The 22559-nt window shown below is 35.5% G+C and overlaps 1 protein-coding gene across 8 annotated transcripts in view; it reads left to right on the top strand.

Moving 5' to 3' along the window:
* The window catches only part of ERBB4 (erb-b2 receptor tyrosine kinase 4), a 1101497-nt gene that overhangs the window by 754760 nt on the left and 324178 nt on the right, over positions 1-22559 (top strand). For all 8 annotated transcript variants that reach the window (XM_073879088.1, XM_073879094.1, XM_073879096.1 and 5 more), the window contains exon 5: positions 10790-10855. In XM_073879088.1, the coding sequence (XP_073735189.1) occupies positions 10790-10855 (66 nt within the window). The remainder of the gene's footprint in view (positions 1-10789; positions 10856-22559) is intronic.

Below are 22559 nucleotides of genomic sequence, written 5' to 3' on the forward strand. Positions count from 1 at the left end.
ACCTGCTCAAACATTCCATGTCTGCCATTCTGATCTCTTCAGCCCATTGGACTTAAAGTCCACACACACACACACACACACACACACACACACACACACACACACACTATCTTCCTAGAATGTTGGAATACACACTCAGGATGCTAAAATGGGCAGAAAATTTTTTAACTAGAGAGTTGGATGAAATAAAAGTATTTAGGGAAAATGGCTAATTCAATCAACGACATAAAGTGATACAGTAGAAGAGAGTAGCTGGTAAATACTTTGTGTTGGGAAAAAGGCAGGAGGAGAGTTAGTGAGCTTCTTGAGCAGGGGCAAGGCTGTGAATGAGAGGCTTCAGAGGCTGAAAGTATTGTGAGAAAAGTGAGAATTGAGAAAAGATTTAGAACTGTCGCCACCAGCCATGCTTTGGATCTCTTTTAACGTCCTCTGAGAGGAGTAAAGTCCATTTGGTTGAATTTCAGCTGCCGAATCATGCCTCTGAAATGTGACACCACTCACAAACTGAACACACAGATGGTTACAATTCCTCAGGGATCCGTTAGCACCTCTGACTAGCAGTCTCACAGATGAGGGCAGGGACGCCAGCATTAACGCATCTGATCCTCTCCAGCATTCCAAATACTGTTCCACCATGGGTTTCTCTCTACTTTTTTGTCACATACCTTGAAATATTATCTGCCCTTTTTTCCTCCTTCCATGTACGCTAGACTGAAAGGTACAAGAATGTGATATCCCAGTAGCAGAATAAGCTTGCACTGTATTTGGATTATTAGTAGCATTCCTGCTGAGACTGCAGCTTCTCAAAGTTTGCCAAAAGCATGCAGAGACCTCTGAAACCCACTTATCCCTGTCTGCCAAGCCTGTCAGAGTTTCTATGATGTTACACCCTCCCCCTTTCCTATTACTTGACTGTGATACCTTACTGATCATTCCAACTCTGTCTGCATAAACACTTCTGTCTCCAGATAACTTGCTTTGTCTACCATATCACCTCTGCTGACTGTCTGCATTTCTTTGTCTCTCTTTGTTGTCTTTAATATTTTCATATACAATATTTTGAGGGAGGGAGAAAGGAACTAACATTGATTGATGCTTATTACATGCCAGACATTTTACATATGCTATTCCACTTAATCACCCCTAACATATAAAAGAAGTATCATCATCTATATTTCATTAATAAGGAAAGTCAGCTCTTAGGTAAAGTTCCTTACCCAAGATCCTACCAACTGTAAATAAAGGAGGATAAATGCAAATAAAATTGTTTTCAAAGTTTATGTTTTCTGCATTTTGCTAGCACTTATGTGAACACTTAGAGCAGTGAATGACAATATTCTAAATTGGTTATGTATACAATACTTTCAAATATTTTGTCTTCCCTAAATTACAGGCTATCATTTCTTGTCACAATTATAAGGGCTAGTTACTAAAATATGTTTATATTTAATTGGCATTGATTTTAGCCCCATCTACTGCTGAACCTCAATAAACAAGTAATAGGATCAAAGTAAAGGCCAATTAGAAGTAAAAAAATATACAAGAATAAAAATTTGTGATAAGCTAATATGCTATGTATAAAAAGGGTTGACATGATATAAAGAGACAAGTTTCTGATTCCACTTAAAGAACGCTTCTGTTTTCTTACCTGTAAAATGAGACAAATAATAGTATTTATAATATTGTGCAGATTAAATGAGATACTAAGAGTAAAGCACTTTGTCTACTTGTTAGAATGTACAAAGTGCTCAGTAAATGGTAAATGTGTGGCAAGGTTGATGATTTTGGTAATGATGTCTAGATTTCATTATGCAGCATGGTGTGAATTTCCATGTATAAGATAAACACAGAAGTACAAAATAATAAAAACTCGAGCCAGAGAAGTTAACTTACCTGCCTGAGGAATGAAACAGCCAAAAGCAGAGTGAGATCTGAAATTCTAACCTGTCTCATAGGATGACCTGCCAGATAGACTCTGTATGTGTGTATGTCTGTTGATATTTACATGAAATACTGATTTAGAAGCACAAATGCAGAAATTTACATTGATCCTATTACATTTTATATTGTTACTTTGGGCTCATCATTTCATTTACCAAGTGCTTTTTAAAGTCTGAATGGTTATCTTATGTATGAGCAATCGCTCCCCCCCCCCGCCAGATTTGTGTCATAGGCAAATATGGTAAGCATTTTTCAGTTGTTTTATCTAACTCAGCAATTAAAAAAGTCAAATATGATAGAAATGTACAGAGGCCTTTGGTACACTGCTAGGACCAGCACATCAATCTAGGCCAGCCAATTCCCTTGTCAAATGTTCTGATACATGTGCTGGTCATCTGCAAATCTACCAAGTGTTCCAGAGCCCATTTGTGTTTTCCAGAAGGCTATAAAGAATGGCATGGTTGAGTTCTTTCTGATATCCAAATTATCTTTCCATGAGCTACAAATCTGCTTAAAAATATGATATGAAATTAGTGATATTGTCTTAATATATATTTTTACTTAAAAATATGTCTTGGTTTTCTTTAGGTACCAGCAAAATATTCCATTAAGTGAAGTGATTGATAATTATGGTATGGCTGTATAATGGGAGGCAAATTCTCTCTCTCACACACACATGCACACAAACACACACACAATTGCATTAATGTAATATAATCTGAAAATTTTTAGAATAAAATACAATGTGAAAATAGGTTACAAAACTAGATAGACTATTATACTATTTAAAAAAACAATATTAATATACTTCAAAAAAAGAAAAACACCAAAATGCAAAGTTTATGAATGATTTTTATTTTCTTCTTTTATGTTTTCTGCACTTTACAACATTTCTAAATTGAACACATATTAGAAATAGAATTTAGTAAATCCATCTGGAATATTTAACAGTATGGGTCAGAGAAGTCCTCACAGAGAGGTGGCATCTAAGAAAAGCAGGTAAGCAAGTGAAGCATATGACTGCAGGCTATCAGAGAAAGAGAGGTTCAGGCAGAGGGAATGGGAGGGCCCTAAGTAGAGGGTGCACCTTGTACATCCTGTGAACAGAAGATGAGAGGGCTCAGAGGAGTGTTCCAGGAAGAAAATAGTAGGAGGTAAGGTTAGGGATGCGTAGCATGCATGGATGCATGCCAAATATCACAGGGCCTTCAAGACCATTGTAAGCATTTTGTCTTTTTTACTTTGAGATGTCAAGTTATTGGAATTTGACCTGGTCTGACTGAGAAGATTCTTCTGGCTAATATATTGAGAAGACATTGTAAAGAGGCCAAGGTAGAAGCTAGGACACAAGTTAGGAGGCTATTGCATTATTCCAAGCAGGAGATGATTGTGGCTTAGTGGTGTGGATGGTGGGAAATGAATGGACATATATATATTTTGGAGTTACTGGTATCTAGATAGGCTAATGATTTTGGATTCAAGCTGTGAGAGAAGAAGAGGAGGGAGCTGAATATGATGACCTCAACTTTTTCAGCCTGAGCTTCTGGAGGGATTGATTGACATGAAGAAGGATTGTTGTGATTGACTGAAGAAGAAAGACTTTATAGGATAATTTTTTGCTGGGGTGGGAAGATCAAGGATTAAATTTTGGACATGTAAATATTTTGAATGTCTGCTAATCATACAGGTGGAAATGTTTTATAAGCAGTTGGAAGTATAAGCCTGTACCCTACATGGTCTGGACTTGAGATATACATTTTGGAAGGAATCAGCTTTTAGTGTCCCATGAGGATCAACTGGGTAATATATACAAGAACTTATTACATTCCTAGAAGGACCACCACCACATATAGCTGAACAGGTTGTGCACTGCAGACCTCCAAGGGGGTATCATCTAGGTAGGATATACTCTGAAGGATGCTCATGGATGCTGTTGGTGGCCTTGCTGATTCATCTTGAATGCTCAAAGATGTACCTGTCATTATTACTGTTGTTGACTGTGAACAACAGACACATCTTAATTTATTCTTTAATTCTGCTGGTAAGGTTTTCCAGTTTGTTCAGACCCCTTATTTATATGTTCAGAAATGTATTTGACATTGATTAGAACTAATTCTCTTCCACAGTTAAGTGGAATTCCTGTATTCCATTCTGTGCTAACAGCTAAAAACAGTGATAATTGATGCTTTCTAATTACTTGGTTTGGAAGAAATGCTTGAGAGTATCAAATATGAAATATTCAGTATAAAATATAAAAATATTAAAATGTATCAATATGACATACTACCAAGTATGAAATAAGTTTTCAGGAAAAATTTAACTTTTCTTTATAATTTGAGTCATTTTTTATTATTGATATTGATTTATTATTGATTTGGGCCCTGTTACTAGTATTCTAAGTTCTTTTCTGTTAATTATAGTAGCCTAAAGAAATTTGGAGGTGTGCTAGGAGTATAGAATTTACAGAACAGTAATACAGATACTGTATCAGATCTTTCTATTCAATGGGAAATAAAATTCCTTTAGTCTGTTAATGTCTGTTTTATTTTGGCGTATGTATTCCATTACTTCTAACTATCAGTTAACTTATGACCACGTAAGGCTATAAATGTAAGTGATGATTAACAATCTTAAATTCTAACTAGATTCTCATCAAATTTCCTTTTGAGTGTGAAATTTGTGTAGATCTGGCTGTTCTACCTGAATATGTAGAAGCAAATCTAAACTGAGCATGCTAATGCAGTAGCCACTTGGCCCTATGTACAACTGAATAGGTTTTTAAGAAGGCACTCCTATAGGTTTTCCCAACCCACCCTGTCCAGCTTCTATTTGCTAATGAGATTTCTGCCATTATGATTTCTCCTCTAGATTTATTTGTGTTTACAGAAGGCTTTAGGAAAAATGAAAATTTGCTCAATAGGCTTGGTACTTCAAACCTTTGCACAATTCTGTGTGCCAGATAACTGGTCCATCCATTAGCCATGTGTCTATAATCCTATCTGAGATGGTACCAGGAGGGAGATCCTGTGTGCTCTGGCAGTTACAGATCACCAGTGGGTTGAATCCCTGAGAAGGTGGGTGGATACAAGTGTTTCAGACTAAACTTGATGTATTTTACATTTCTGTTCAAAATTAATCTTGATTATATGAGGACGTATGCTATTCTAAATCCTTGGACTGTAGGTTGCTTGAATGAATAACACGATGGTGCATGTAGAAAAAACAACTGTAATGATGTTGACATTGCCTATTTTTTTCAACCCAGTGATTACCTAAAATACTTTAAACTGCTAACTCCTGACTTAATTTATTGCTAGATGAAAAATTCCATGTATATATGTTTTTTAATTTAACTTTGTCTTCCTAGTTAGTGAAAATACTTGCCAATCATTTTTTGAATAGCAAATGTATAAAATTTAAAGCTTTCATCCAATAGTTAACTTTCAAATCATAGGCAAGACAGGAAGATTGAGCTGAGATTGGAAGAAAACTGTAAAATCATTTACGTAACAAAAGTGTGGGGATGAACAAACACAGGACAGTGAGAGCTGTAAGACAAAAACAGCAGAGTATTAACATCTGATTAAAAAAGGGGCAATGCCACATTAGAGTAATATCATTAAATAATGATACTAACATACCATTTGCTGGAAGCATATTGTGACTTTACTATCATATGGGCCGTTTATAATAGTTTAAATTTGAAAAAAAAAAGCTATGTGTTTTTTAGGACTGCTGGGGGAAAAAATGCAACCTGCTGGAAATATATCCACAAAACAAGGGGTGCACACTGGGAAATAAGAGACTGCTAGATTTTTACACCATTTAATCCTGTGAGTTTGGTTACCAAGCATCTGATCAAATGTTACGGTTAAAGTATTGTCTCAAAATATGACTACGATGTTTGGAATTATATGCCAAACCGTTATTTCTTAGCCATACTTTGTCATCTGGAAACTTCATCATCAGAATCCCTGGGATTGCTTTTTTAAAATATGGATTCCTGTACCTCACTCGCCCCAGACTATAAAATCAGCACTTTGCATAGGTTCTCAAATCTCAACACTAATTTTTGGGAACCATAACCTGAAATTCTCTTCCACTCTGCTGATCAAACCACATAATTTCAGTTTTTAAAAATTTGACTAACTCCATAACACCTGCACAGAGTAAACTGTGACCTATTTAGAAGATTTTCAAGACACCTTGTAAGCTTACCCTCCAGATGCTGTCCCAATGCAGATAGCTCAAAGGACTATAAAGTATTCGTTATGGCCCCAAAGAGTTGTGTGCATCCATGCCTCTGTCTCATTGCTTAGGTTAGTCATTGAGCTTGGAACTTCCTTCCTCTTCTGACAAACTAGACATTCAAGACCAATTGAAATGCCTGCCCCTCCATGGAGCCTATTTCAAATCCATCCTCTCCACTTTATGCATACCTATATTTTAGCAAATGTGATTATCATAATCATTTGCCTATTCTTCTACTTATTTCCTGGTTCTTGAAAGCTCCTTGAGGGCAGGGCTTTTATTTATTCATGTTTTTATCATCCATTCAAGAATAGGGACTGATTTAGTGTAGACTTCCAATAAATGTTCCACTTCTCCCTTCTGAATTATAGGGTCACGAAAAAGATACTATTCTTTCACTCTTTTCCCAGTAAAGAAAGTTTTAAGAGGTCAATACTGCCAGTTTTTAAAAGCACTAAAAGAAGAATCCAGAGATATAACTGCATTGCCTTTAGCTAGAAGCAGTTTGAGGATATAATCTTTTATGGTTGCCATTCACTTCATTTTGTAACTACTGTCTGGGCATATTACTTGCAGAAAGCAGTCCAGAGGTAAATGTTAAATTCCATCTCTTCTGTCAGGTGGTCCCACAAATGAGGAAAACTTCTAGCATGAATTTACAAAGTGGCTCAGGGACTCTAGTTCCTAAAAAAAAAAAAAAAAAAAAAAAAAAAAAAAGAATGCGAAAGCTACGTTTTTAATAACTTCTGCTGAACAAGCATAAAAGATGAATTTAGTCATATTTGCTAACTTCTGTGATGAATAATGAGTTGTCAAAGTAGAGGTGATTGTAAATTAAAATAATGCTGATGTGCAGTAATCAGCACTTACTTTAAAAGATTAAAATGGTTGCTAAAAGTGAACAGAAATATTTGTTTAAAATTGTGTTTTATATTTCACCTCTTTGAGTCAGAGTGACAAGAGGTAGGAGTATTGATTTAAATAACTATGCTATCACTAAGCTGAATGGAAATGTCAGATTCTTATTTTTTAAGTGGCACATTTCCTCACATAGTTTTAAAAGAATTATTGTAATAAACAATGGAAGAGAATCATGTAGCAGATTGAGACTTGGAAATAGGCAGATTTGGACAACACTGGCAAGGTCTCCGTGCCCCAAAATATTTTTTCCATTTACATAGACTAGTATCTATCTCTCCTTTCTGCTGTCCTTATTTTAAAAACATACTACTAGAGAAGTTACTTATAAAATTAATTCACAGTAAAAGAGTTGTGAATATATGGTCTTTTTTCCCCTTGAAATCAGCCCTCCTGAGACACTGAATGCCTGAGAATCTGAGAATAGAAAACAGGAAGTTCTCAGTAAGATAATGGGCCACCATTAAAGCTTTTTTCTTTTTGTAGAGGACACACAGGGGATCCTTCATGGGCCATACTTATCCTCTCCACTGAAATGCTCTGGGCTGATCTCATTTTAGATGTCATATAGATAAATCACTGTATAAGGAATGGAGTGGACTTCCAAGCCACGAGGCATTACATTGGAAATGGTCCAATTCAACCTGGCTGCATCCAACTCTTCTTGCCTGAATAAGAGGACTGTTAAAAATTTAGATTTGTTGGCTTCTTTCCTTAAACCCCATAGAAGGTGAACATTAGATACAGAGTAAACAAAATCATTTCCCTTTAAAATAATGCTAAATTAATTCTAAACTCTATTAGAGAAGTCACCATGTCTGTTTTGATACTTAACGTAGTTCCTAATACACAGATGCAGAAGGAACTGAAAAAATACTTTTGGATAAATGGATGGAAAGAGGGTAGGGGAAAAAAATTGTAGTTGTTTTTTGTTTTGTTTTTCCTATTCTAGATAGGTAGTTAATAAGGAAACCCCTTACCTACCTTCTCATTTTTTGACACTTGTGTGCAGCAGAACTGTTGAAAACAAAAACCTAAAAGCATATTTTAAAGCATATTAAACTACACTACCCAGTTGTCTACAAGAATCAAACTAAGGTTGCAGACATGAAAGTATGGCAAATACGTTAATTCAGAAATACCTCCGGTCAGATTTTGTTCAGATATTTTGACACTTACTGAATTGCAACAACTCAGTGAAAATAGTGTTTTCCCAAGGGCCATATATGGCACACTTTTGAAGACTAAAGCTGAAATGAATGTGTCAGCAGATCCCAAAGAGTCAAAGACAGTCAAATGAAGCGCAGGCCAGAATGAGCAACAATTTGTGGAGCACATTGAGGCCACGGTTCCTCCCATGTGTGTAGTAATAGAATTCTGAAATGTGTGAGCCAAGTAATCCCCCTCCTCTTGGTTACCAAAAGGGTTGAAGGGAATATAAGACTGGGTAAAATCCCAGAAGAGGGGCAGTTGTTGTTAGCTTCCTTTTATAGCAGTAATAGATATTTTTGTTTAAATCTGAATAAAAAATGGACACTACCAAACAAAATTTCCTAACAACATGTACATAGTGAAGGTTAAATTATTTAAACTTTGTGTGTGTGTGTGTGTGTGTGTGTGTGTGGGTACTAGATCATCTGTTTCCAAGTAGGTGGCTCTTGCCGTGATACTTTGCCAAGAATCATAAACCAAATTTCTAGTAATATTCCTTTTTGTATTGGATCTAGGCATAGGTCTTGGGGTGCTAAATCAAAACTGCAAGAATAAAAAGGTAGAAAATATATAATCTAATAAAAATGGAACACTGAGTATATTAAAATGTCCTCTATTACTTAGCTACTCCTCCTCCCCCCAGCTACCAAGAGTGCTCTGGTCACAGTGAATACAGCTAAATATTTCACTAGCCTCTAACACAATTAAAGAAGTCATAGATTAAATAGTAGATCATCTTCTGCTTCAGATATCTTTAATTAACAGACCACTTAATGGGTTGATTTAAAAGATTTTAACACATCTAAAGAAATATATTAACCTTAGCTACTTTCTCATAAAAAGTTTGTACTCAGAGTTTTCTCTGCTTCCCATTTTGTCTCACAGCCCTTTCTAATTTCCGCTGGTATAAATCAAATTAGATTTATTAGCATTGTACAAAAGAGCTCCAGTAGGTTTTTAATAATAATTATCATTATCACTGATTAAAGTTATATTGTTCAGGCCAGATGGAGTCCTTTTCCTGTCAGCTAGAATGAGCTTGCATTATGTAGTTATAATGTGTTTGGATCTAAATAAACAGATGGCAGAGTGACAGGATATTATATGCTGGTGATGTCAGCAACAGTGCTTCACAAACAGAATTGCTTTAAATAAACTCTTTTGTGGCAAGGATCCTGATACTTTTAAGAAGGTGACTGGAATTGAGCCTAAGTGTTATATTAACTTGGAAATAATACTGTTCACTTGCAGAAGGTAGACCATTTGGATGGTCTGAGGTTCAGCTCCTTAACTGAATCTGCTCCTTAACTGTGAAAGCATTTAACATAACAAGTTCATTCAGGCAGTCTCTTAAGGAGAGAGAGAAAAACAAAACAAAACAAAACAACAACAACAAAAACTGCCCAAGTTGTAAGATCTTTCAAGTTGAAGAGTTGAAACTCATGAGTCAAAGAAAGAAGGAAACATTTGATATAACCCTATTTCATAATTTTTACCATATAGCTTATTACATTAGAATACACATCTTATATAGGCATATACTCATTCACAATTAATATTAGAAAATTAAGAGAAGGTTTAATAAGAATTATGTTATAGAAAAGCTTTAGTCTCAAATAAATAAAATCTTTAAAAAAAAAGCTTTAGTCTTTAATAGATTTTCAGGTGTACTTTTTATTCTAAAAATAAGCACTTCTATACCCTTACACCCACAAATACTTAGAGTGAACTTATGAAATTCAAAAGCAACCTTCAAAGAAAATCGTTATATATGATTTCTCCTAGCTAATATTCTTTTGCTGAGTCCTTAGGAGAATTTCTCTGTGGGACAACTGTATTTGCTGAGCAAAATACCTAGAGTAGCAAAGTCCTTAAGAGAAAGATACTGCTACAGGAGATAAGAGTTTATATTTGAAAATAAAGGTAGTATCAACAAAATTTTTAAAAGAGGATGTCAAATAGCTGAAATTAAACTTTCTAAGAAGTTTATGTTTTAAATGCTTGAAACTTTTTAAAAACATTTATTTATTTGAGAGAGTGAGAGAGAGCATAAGTGCAGGGGATTGGGGGTGGGCAGAGGGAGAGAGAGAATCTCAAGCAGACTCCCTGCTCAGTGCAGAGCCTGACTCTGGGCTCTATGTGGGGCTCTGGGCCTCAATCTCACTACCCTGAGATCATGACCTAAGCCAAAGCAAGAGTTGGATGCTTAACACACTGGGCCACCCAGGTGCCCCTAAATGCTTGAAACTTCTTATAAAATGATGAGAAGATTTTGAGTATCAGGAGATTGTATTTCAGGTTCATATGCATTTGACATTCAACTCAAGTGGGCATTTTATGAGCTACGTTTCAACTATAGTATAATATAAAAATCCCCATAAAGGAGCAAGAATATTTTCATTGAAGAGTTGCTTCTAGTCAAAGACTGAAAGATTATAATGTATATGTGCTTTTTCCTATTCTACAGGTGGACGTTGTCATAAGTCCTGTACTGGCCGATGCTGGGGACCCACAGAAAATCATTGCCAGACCTGTAAGTGTTGAGCACTGAGAAGGCATGGGCTTGAAATGGTCAAGAAATTTTAATAATTGATGCTTTTCACACTTCTGGGTCATCAGAAACATGAAAATGAGCTTTTGCTTCTTTGTGGTGGATTTGCTTCTATTCAAGTAAACTGCCTAATTTCATAGCTTTCAAATGAAACATAATATATAATTGTTTCTTACATTTCTTTGTGGTTTCCAGGTTAATGCTATCAACAACACAGATGTGCTGATATTAACCATGTTTTAAGAGTCTGTATAACAGAGAAAGTAGGAAATTCAAATGTGTACAAAATGGTAACTCCATTTGAGCTTAACCTAATATCTCAGTACTTTTCCCCAGTACTTTGTTATAACACCATTCATTTATTAGAAAAAGAAAAAAAGAGAAAAAACAGAGCACTCTGTCCCCACTCTATTCTAGGCACAGAGATATTAACTATATGAATTATGGATATAGATTAACTATTAAATAACAGTGTGTCTTGCCCTTGCCTATATTGTTTCTTGCATTAGTCATTAAAGTAAATATAAGCTAACATCACTGCTAAGACGTTTAAAAACAAAGTATATTGAATACAAAGATAAGTATCTATTTTTTTCAGCATTCTTAAAGCCATACTTAAATCAGCACTGAATTTTTACTAATCTTAAGGATAAATGGTTTCTTTAAAAAGGAAAAACAAAATGCTCTATATAAGTGGTAAAGATTTTTCTTCCTGCTGCAATAACAACAGCTGGAATAATATATGGAAACCAGTGTGTTGGCAATTTGAAATTTATTCCTTTATTAGCATAGAAGACACAGAGAATGTGATTGAAAGTATGAATATACAAATATTAGATATTATGGAAACTTATTATACTGTTGGATGAAAGTCCAGATATTTCTAATTTGTCTCAATTCATGTTTGTTAGGTTCTGTTTCAATAAGGAAATACAAAAATAATTACTTTATTGTAAGCCACCAAAGAAACAGGTATAGGAAAAATATTCTCTTTGGTAAATGATTTCTTTCTTTTTTAAAAAAATAATTCATGGACATTTTCATGTTCAACATTCATAAATATAAAAGAACATAAAGTAAAAATGTCTTGCCACTTTTGTTCTGCCTCTGTCCTTCAACCACCCCTAGGCAACAAAATGTTACTGGCTACTTTTGTGTATTCTTCCAGAGACTATTTATGCACACAGTAGGAAATATGTGTATGTTCCAGCCCATTTTTCACTCAAATGCTAGCATGCTTTACATGCTATAATGCCCCTTAATTTTTTTTATTCCATGCATATATGCATGAATTCACTTGTAGTGTTAATTCCTAGAAGTGGTAATTACAAGGTCAAGGACATGTGTTTATGCAGTTTGATAGAGATCACTAACATGGAAATCTTGTTCTCTGTAAAGTTTGTAAAAGTTTTCTCTGCCAGAAGCAATGTGTGTGAATGCCTGTTTCCCTATTCCCTGGGTAAAACAGTATATTATCAAACTTTCCGGTCTTTGTCAAAAAGTTAGATGAAACATAGTATCTCAGTGTAGACTTAAGTTAACTTATTTGACAGAAATACTGTTTTATGGCAGCTATGTTTTGGCAAGAATTTTAAGCAGGATTGTAAAGATTAGATTAATATGTGAAATAAATTCACTACAATATTTGTAGACAATGTTTTAACAGCAAAGTAGTTGAAATCGAGTTGCACACGATGCTGAAATAACACTGATGTGGCCATTTGCACAGAGTCAAGATTTCTAAAATATAGAAGAATGGTTGTAATACTCTGTGATGAAGTGGCAAGTAACCATGGAAATTGTTAAGTGTGCAGAGGTCCTCAGGTCCTCTCATGGCAAAAAACTTCAGAGTTGTCAAATTTAAAAATTAATTTTTACTCATTCACTTACTTCTTTTACCAAGGGACACTTCCCCGTTGGCTGCTGGTTGTGGCTGGGCCCCTCTGGTGGGTACCCCCCACTCACCCCTGGTCTTCTGGAGGGGGAGGGAACTCTCAGGCCAGCCAACCTCACCTTGCATTCTTGAGGCCCACAAGTTAGATCTGGGGAATGTATAAGCCTACTTGGGCTGCTTTCTGTTGCTAGCTTCCATTTAAGGAATGCTAGTTTGGATTCCTTTCTTCTGTGGAGTAGGGAGACATAAGATGCCTACTACTGTGTTGTTCCTCCAGTTCAGGGTCCCAAACCAGTTTGCCTTTGTCTCAACACCTTTCAGAGTTCTCCTTTGCATTATTGCCTTCTGCATTATTTCCATGGTATAGCTGTTCTTAGTGAGGAAGGGCAGGGAAAAGGAGGCGTATGCCATTATTTCTGGATCAGAAGTCCCATGTAGTACTTTTAATAATACTATTAGTGAATGAAATCAAATAAAACTATCTTAGTTAATTTAATATTTGTTGCATTTTATATGTATTTTTGTAGAATAGAAAAATATAGTACAAATTATTCTTTTGTAGTAGTAGTAGTAATATTTTAGTGCTGAATGATCATTCTTTAATTGATAGGGAGCCAAAGTTTTGGAAATCACTCTATTAAAAGAATGAGAAAACAGCACACATGAGTGTTCTCCAACTCTGAAAATTAAATATGCCTTCAATTCATACAGCACTCAAAATTCTGAAACTCTTAATTAATTTTAAGAGATTTGGCTATGTTAGTAAAAAATATACAAAAGTTAGTAAAAAAATCATAATTTTCACCAACATCTCTTATTCCTATAGTAGACAACTTTTAGGATAATTGCCAACCAGACACCTTTCTTCCTCTGAGAACTACCCCCTTCTAGTGGGGTGAGTCATTGAGGCCGTGTTTGTTTTGTGATGCTCTAACCTTAGTCACAGGGCAGTGTTTCTAAACCAGAGGTGACTCTGCCCCCAGGGGACATTGGATAATGTCTGAATATTTTTGCTGTTACAACACTGAGTAGGGGTTGGGGGAGCATCTATTGGCATCTGGTAGGTAGAGGCCAGGGATGCTGCCAAACATCCTACAGTGCACAGGAGAACCTCACTCCACCCCCACCCAAACAAAGAATAATTATTCATCATGAAATTTTTAAAAGTATTGAAGGTTGAGTATGAGAAATCTTGTAATAAGAGTAAATATTGGCCAATGCTGGGCCAATGAGATTCTCTCCCCAGAGAATTTGGACCTGGGATCCAGAAATTCTGGTTATACTACCTTAGAAATTTGAACTTGAGGAGATATTAAACCTAGTGGACGTTTCCTTTTGAACCTGGTAAATAAATCAGTCATACAGAGGCAAGCAAAAACAGAGACAAAGAGAGAGTAACAGTTCTTACCTACTGATTCTCTGGCCTTCATGAGATGCAGCGGCATGTTTATCCTTAGGCACCTTAAGAAACACGAGGTTCTTCTAGTACATTTAAATGACTTTTTTTACTTGCCACCAAGTGGGAATGGGAGGCAGTCTTGACTAAGAAAATCATCAAGCCTCATCAAAACATCAGCATGAAGTCATTTAATTCACCTACTTTTTTAGCATAGAAATTAGGCTCCTTGCTATTATGATCTAAAATTGGCTTAATGGTCACTGTGCCTATTCCACAGTCTATCAAAATTAAATTCAACAAGCATTTACATGTATCTGATATGTGCAAATATAAACTTTAGAATAGTATTTATTTGCAAGGATCTTTATAATTTATAAAAAGCTTTCCTTTTAAAATTTACTTTCACCATATTCCCGTGAATTAAAGAGAGTTATCATATACCTCATTTTACAATGGGGAAATGTACACTGAGGAAATGATCGGGGAATTGTTAAATTTACACAGCTAATACCTGGGATTTCAACCTGAGTGTCCTGAGTCTAAAGATAAAACGGTTTCCTGTATACCGTATTGTATAGCACAGCTTAATGGACAAGGACACCAGATTTGAAATCAGCCAGATGATACAAATCCCAGTTCTTTCCATTTTCTGTCACGGTAAACTGACTTAATCTTTCTAAATCTCAGTTACCAAATCTAAAAATGGAGATAATTACACTTACCTCAGAGGGTTGTTGTTTTGGAATCAAATTCAATGCAATAATGTAGTTGAAATGCTTAGATATCGTTTGGTATATACTGAGGACCTAAAAAATAATAGCTAACATTTTAATAAGTTAAAGGAGATACAGTTCGAAACGTAATCCATTTTAAATATAAATGAATAGATGTGGAAGTGAAATTCCTGTAGGCTAGTTCCACCTTGTGAAGACTACTGATACCCACAGCTGAGGAATAAAAAGACAAAAACCCTGAGTTAAGTGGAGGCTACTTTCCCTTGACATTCACTCCTATTCTCTCCCTCCCTGTTTGAGCTACTTAAAAGGTAAATTACTTATCCATATTTAAAGTGCCCACCATTCCGAGGCAAAATGTATTTTGGAACTACTCAAAGACATACTTATTGTGAAGACCTGAATTTTAGAAATATTTTTGTTTTGTTTTGTTTTAGAGTTAGACTTTGTGAGAGATTCTATAGTGGTTCTGAATTCTGAATTTGATCGTATGTGATCAAAATTTTTTAAAAATGTAAAATTTTTCAGACTTCCTTTAGATTTCTCATAGCCTGTTAGTTAAAATATATTACTTAACCTTAGGCCCACTTGAGAGACACTTTTCTCTGAACCCTGACTGAACTTTTTAAAAATCAGAAAATCTAGACTGTGAAAGTTTTTTCTTTTTTTTTTTAAGATTTTATTTATTTATTTGAGAGAGAGAGAGAGCACAAGCAGGAGGAAGGGGAAGAAGGAGAAGCAGGCTCTCCACTGAGCAGGGAACCCAATGTGGGGCTCAGTCCCAGGATCCTGGGATCATGACTGGAGCCAAAGGCAGACTCATTACAGACTGTGCCACCCAGGTGCCCCAAGACTATGCAGGTTTTTGACAATATTCTGTTTTTATTGATTGGCCATACAAAAGTATGTTTTAGGATCTAAATGATGTAGTCTTATATTGTTTAGAAATTATTCCTTTTCCGATGACTGAAATAAATTCACTTCAGTGAGGGTTTCTCTGAAGATATTCAACTTCATGATTTGCCAAATATTTCCCTGTCTTCTGTGGATAATTATTTTTGAGACTTGCCATACATTAGGGAAAGAAGGTGAAAGTATTTAAAAACCCCGCAAGTCAGCTCAGGAAACTGAAGTTAAGAATACATTTCACTCACTACAGCATATCAATGCTGACATCTTCCCACAGGTGTCTCTTTCTAAAACAGAAAATGTGCCAGGAATTATACTCTGTGTCACTAAATGGCGAGAAGTCTTGGTAGAGACAAAAGATTCAGGCTCTGAGAGAACAAGTCCCCGATAATGAATGCCTTGTTAAGGTGAAATGAAGCAGAGTGGTAATCAGAGTGAAAACATCTCTGAATAGAGAAATGGCAAAACAAAAATGCCGCGTACAACAATGGTAAGCTTGAGGGGAGGTCTGCTGGAGGCCGTTTTTAAAAAGAAGAAATGAAGAAGTTTGTTTTTAATAGATCTCGTGAAATGGAGAGCGTGAATAAATTGACAGCTTCCTATGGACAATAGCTCCCTATGCATACCTCTAGATATTGCAATAGAATTGTGTATATTTCAAGTAAAATTTGTAACATTTTGCAACTGATTTTGTGTACTGGGTTGGGTGCCACAGTGAGCTTTGGTTACATTTGAATAATGTGTGTCATTTTTCTCCTATAGCATTTGATAATGTTCAGACTATCAACTCCAGAGCCAACAGCTATTTTTTTAAACCTTTTTTTCTAAAATATAAAATATTTTTCTAAACAAATTCCTTAAAAACAAATCCTTAGACAACCTAAAGAATTTTATAAATTTTAAAGTAAGTAAATTCTGCTTGTAGAGTGTAGCCAAGTGTTCCATTTTTACTGCTGAATCTGACTTTCTGAAGTAACTGAATTCATTCTCCTTAAATCCTTTGTCATGTTAATGTTAGAACTGACCCTGTAAATCTAACAGGAATATTTCTGACAGAGATGCTGTTTTTAAAAAAAAAAAGAAAGAAAAAGAAAGAAAGAAAGAAAAAAGAAAAAATTCAACTGAGTAAATTCAAAGATCTAATTGGCTTTATTCAGTGATTCATGAATCAGGCAGCATCCCATTTAGCCAACAGAAGGGAACTCTGAGGTGCTGTACAAAATGGAAGGATTTTATAGGCTGAAGGAGGGTGGGACAGGAAATTAAAAGAGTGGATTATTTCAGGCAAGTTTACCTTCCCTTAGGGGAAGGCAGGGGGTCTTATCAGGCAGATTTCCTCAGTAGTTCTAACCAGGAAATTTCAGACTGATTGGTTTAAAATTCCACTCCTGGGAGAAGCTGAAACTGCAGTTAGGTTAGGTATCAAGTCTTGGTGGGGGCTTAGCAAACGTGACTCCATTTTGGACCTGTCGTTTCTTGTTAACATGGCAAAACGTCAAAATAGAACTTAGGATGGGACCCTGAGAGCTGCTCTGCTTGTGAAGCAGCGACTCCAACTTGAAAGTACTTTTCAGCTCAGTGAAATCATGGCCGCATTGCTCCCCAGCACAGCTTAAGTAAATTGATTCAGTGGATTAATGTAGTCATGTCAGGGGAGACAAACTTATCAGCTATGTGAAGTCTGAAGCTTATGCGAATATTACTTAGCAAGCTTACTGGTAAGAATGACAACTCTCTCTATTCATAAGAGCTGAGTCCTAAGGTCTGAGCTCTCTAAGTTTACGTGTGAGAGAGACTAAGCTTTAAGAAATAAATAATAATGATTAAAGGAACAAAGTTATCTCTGTCCTTGCAAGATATATGAAGCACACTTATCTCATTTAAAATAGATACTGCCTGTCCTTTTTTATCTTTCAGCACAGTATCAGGCCTGCTGTCTCCAGCCTCCCATTATCAGGCAGGGTGTTGTTCATTTTACACATTCCTTTACCCTTCTAGACCTGGTGCCATCTCAGTTAGGCACTGCATTTTGAGGAATGAGGGAGAAAAACATATATAAAAATATTACAGCTTGATTCTCTCAACCTTTGCACAAATTTTGTATTAAAGGAGTTATGCCTTCAACTGCTGATTATTTAACTAAAAGTTGCTAGGCTGATTCCCACTCCATATACGCTTTAGTCTTCTCAGTTCCTTTACAGGTGACATTTCTCGCTTAGAAACAAATTGAAAAAGATAAGTGCATTTGACAATAGGCCCCTCCCCCCAAAAAAACCCACAAAATGTTTGTCTCCTAAACCAAAATATCACACCACAAAAATTAATGAGGAATACATGTTTCAACTACTGGAGCAAACAAATATGCTTCTGTCCATGGAGATGTCCATTAAATCGATTAAAGCTAAGGCATTATTTCAACCAAATGAAAACTTCTGGTGGAATTCACCCCTTACTTCTACAGTATTCTCCCTAGTAGCATAATCATTTATTTTAAATTAAAAATAGAATGGCATTGAAATTAACACAAGCTGTGTATTTGTCCTGTTGTAGACAACTGTAATAGGAGGTTACTACTATATTGGCAAAGTAAAAACTTATTCCAAACAACACTTTATGTTATTTAATATTTCTATACAGACATTATAGAATATGCTAGAAAATTTTAAAAATTATTTAGCATTTTCCTAGGTAATTTGTTATATTGTGCACAAAGAAAATTATTTTCAGTAGTTGCAATATACAAAAACTTGCAGTTTAATAATAGAAAAATAAACTACTTGGCCTGGCCTATGGATTCTATTTACTTTTAGTGCAAACTTTAGAAATATATATATGCAGATATATAGATATATAGTTGATAATATATAGCCTTTTTATTTTAAAATATGTCTGAAATTTAGAATATTAAAATCTAAAAATAATTATGTATTTTTGTTCCTCAAAATTTCAGCAAGAAATTGTAACAGCTGAAAACTAGATTGTACCTTTTTCCATGAAACTTCCAAAAATTTCCTGTAGCTTATAAAATCAAAATGACAAATTATGAAAATAATAAGCTAATTATACTCATGTACATTCATACACATACAGTTTGTCTAAAGTGTAATTGTATTTACGACCTCTGTGGAGCAAATGTTGTTTAAAAAGGTAATTCCGATGTGGTAAATATCCAATTAGGGCAGAGAAAAGCAAATGGGAGCAAATGGGGAAAATAGAACGAGCTGAGCCAGCAGGCTCGATCAATCAGGGTAACAGCAAGCCTTTGTAAAAAGCCAACATCTTTAATTAAAAACCTTGTATTTTACTAATAACGTTGCATGTCCATAAGCCTTCTTATTGATTTCAATTATTTCTTATTTTCCTTTTTTGGATTTGTAGTTTCTGGAGATGTTGTAGAATTAGGGGAAACATTACAATGAATTGATTACTTGCATAATTTCTAAAATTGTGTCCATCTAAAACATTTCCAAAAGTGACCCAATAATTTACTTGTAGAAAATGAGAGAATAATCTCCCCTAATATGTGTTTATTTTGACATAAGTTGATAATATTTGCTGTAATTTGATGACGTTTTTCAAAGATTTAAAAGGAAGGGATGTTTTTGTTTGTTTTAACTACAGGAGATAGAGTTATTTGAAGTCCTCCATATAATACAGTTAATACAGTTTTAGGAGATATTGCTTAATGTCATGCTAAAGATCAAAGGGGTATAAAAAAAGTATGTAAACTTATGCCTGTTCTCTGGAAATGCTCTGGGTACAAGACAAAATGAGGAATGTTTATAAAGGTCAAAAATAATACTGAACTGGGAGCATCGAGAGACCAGAGATAGGGTCCTGAACCAATTCAAATTTTAAGAACCTCAGTTTTCTCAAGTTCTCTCATTTATACAATGAAAAGATTGAAAAAGATGATTTCTGTTCAAGCTTCCTTTCCTGATTCAGATATTTGTGTGTATGTGTTCCTGTCTGTGTGCAGTAATTAACTATAGATATAGATGATATAGACATAGACAGACATAGGCACAGATAGTTTGGGGAAGCTGTTCTGTGTTGGTCTCAGCCTGTGGACAGTGATGCTGTTGGCTAGGAATGCTCTTGGGTACTCACTTGGTCCTGTGAGTCCCCAAAGGTATTTCCCCAACCTGAGCCAGCGCTGTGGCTGGACTTTCCCTTGGGGTTCTTATTATGATTGCAAAGTGTACCACAGCAACAACTCTCAGGGAACTTTGAAAATACAAGGTTTATTATTCACAAGTCCTGTAGGGTACATGGCATGTACTCGGGCCACAAAGTAAGGTCATGAGTATAGAGAGATAGAAAGCACAGAGCTGGGGCTCTGCTTTTACTGGGGTCAAGGATAGGGTGGCTAAGGTTTCACAGCTTCATTCTTCATTGGCGAATTTAAAGCATGAGTGGGAATTAGGGTGTAGGAGGGGGAAAGCTGGGTCATTAGAGTGGTCAGTTATCTAGTTTACCCAGGGGTTTCTAAAGGGGGAACTCCGTGGTTGGGGGCAGCCTGTTTTATCTAGGTGTTTTCCTAGTAACTGTGTCATACAGTTGCCATATGTTTATTTAAGATGGATGTCTTTGAAAGGATGTGTCAGCAGATAAAAGCTTAATGTCATGCTCTTACATTACAATCAAAAAGCTTAATGTCAGGCACTTACATTACAGAAATGCAGACTGTGGAGATGGGTAATCTAATCAGAAAGATTATAGAGTGGATGCTGTACATTTGAAAGAATATTGAGAGGACATTGAAAAGAACAGTCAGAAATATCTGGAATTGTTACCCCTAGAAGAATTTTGCTATTCTGGTTGTGATGACAGTTTATTCAGAATGATTTATATCTTTGCAGCCAAAGAGCTGATTGTCATTAGAATAACTACATTTGACTGTTGAAAAGAAAATTTCAAAATTATCTACATGTGACATCAGACTGTCCATTAATAAACAGGACACTAATACTCACTATTTGCTACAGGAATAGAAAAAAGTGTGAGATTTCATTCTTGGAAAAGCAAATACTTACATACCACTCTCATGGTTAAGGAATTGGGCGAGTCTGAAGAAAAATATCATCTTTAGAGTTCTGCCTTGCATTAATCCAAGATGTATCATCTATTTATTGCCTTAACTGGTCTGATTGGAGGAAAATTAAGTAAACGGCATGTGAATGACAAGGAAGAGGAGAGATGACTGGATACTTATGAAGTTTTCTGTATCAAGCCACATTTTTACATATTATATCAGAATTGTGAATTGCCTAATATCAGACATATTCCATTTCTCAAGCAAATATAAATTTTATGCATTATTGGATAATTTATAATATTATTATAGCTGCTTCTCTACATTGGATATTTTCAAAAGAAATAGTCACTGTATTAATTTATGGTGAAGTCATAAAAAATAGACCCCAAAATATAAGTTTTGCATATCACTACTTCCCTGATCTTTTTTTTTTTTTTTTTTGGGGCTTATCTAAAGTCCTTTTGCCTACGAATTTTGTTACGATAGAGCCAATAGAGCATTATGACTACAAGAATACCTTCTGGTTTTATTCTTTTTTTAAATGATTTTATTTATTTATTTGAGAGAGAGAGAGAGAAAGAGCAGGTGAGTGAGCGTGAGCAGGGGGGAGGGGCAGAGGAGCTGAGCAGGGAACTGGACTTGGGGCTTGATCCCAGGACCCCTAGATCATGAAGTGAGCCAAAGACAGACAGTTAACCAACTGAGCCACCCAGGTGCTCCCTCTTCTGGTTTGGTACTATTTTGAGTATTTCTTGAACTCCAGTAACTGTTACCTAAGATGTTTATTTTCCTCTACACAATGTTGTATGTTTTTAAGACATATTTAATTTCATTGACTAGAACACAGAGGGGGGTGGAGGGTAAAGGACAGAAAGAAAGACTGACACAAGTAGTTATTTATTTAAAATAAAAATAAAACTACAGTATTGTGCCAAGATATAACAGAAGACTTAATGAATGGAGAATTATTACGTTCCAAAATGAGAAGATTCATGGTCAGTTCCTCTAAAATTAAGCTACACATTTAACAATCTTCAATCAATTACCCCCCCCCCTTTTTTGAGCAAAAATAGTCTAAAGTATCTCTGGAAAATACAATTAATAAGATAGCCATATGTTTGAAAAGAAGAACTATGTCGAAGTATTTTCCCCATCAAGTATTAAACTACTATAAAATAATATAAGATGTGTTAAATGATAAAAATGCAACTAAGTAAATTTAAAGAGAAGATGGCTTTATTCAGCAATTCATGAATCTGGCAACATCATACCTAACAATGGAAGAAGCTCTGTCAAGCTGTAGAAAATGAAAGAATTTTGGGCACCTGGGTGGCTCAGTTGGTTAAGCGACTGCCTTCGGCTCAGGTCATGATCCTGGAGTCCCGGGATCGAGTCCCACATTGGGCTCCCTGCTCGGCAGGGAGTCTGCTTCTCCCTCTGACCCTCTTCCCTCTCGTGCTCTCTGTCTCTCGTTCTCTCTCTCTCAAATAAATAAATAAAATATTAAAAAAAAAAGAAAAGAAAAGAATTTTAAGGTTGGAAAGGGGGTGGAAAAAGGAAATTGTTAGGAAATAATGCATTGTTTCAGGCAAGATTGCTTTTGGAAGGGAAATGGAGGGGCTCTCTCTGGCAGATTCTTTCACTAGTGCTCGTCGGGTAACTCCCTATTGACCGGTTAAGGATACATTCCTGAGGGGTCGAAAATGCAGTTG

Source organism: Callorhinus ursinus, unplaced genomic scaffold (assembly GCF_003265705.2).
Source record: "Callorhinus ursinus isolate GAN/ISIS: 27379988/994484 unplaced genomic scaffold, GSC_fseal_2.0 scaffold2, whole genome shotgun sequence".
Taxonomy (NCBI): Eukaryota; Metazoa; Chordata; class Mammalia; order Carnivora; family Otariidae; genus Callorhinus; species Callorhinus ursinus.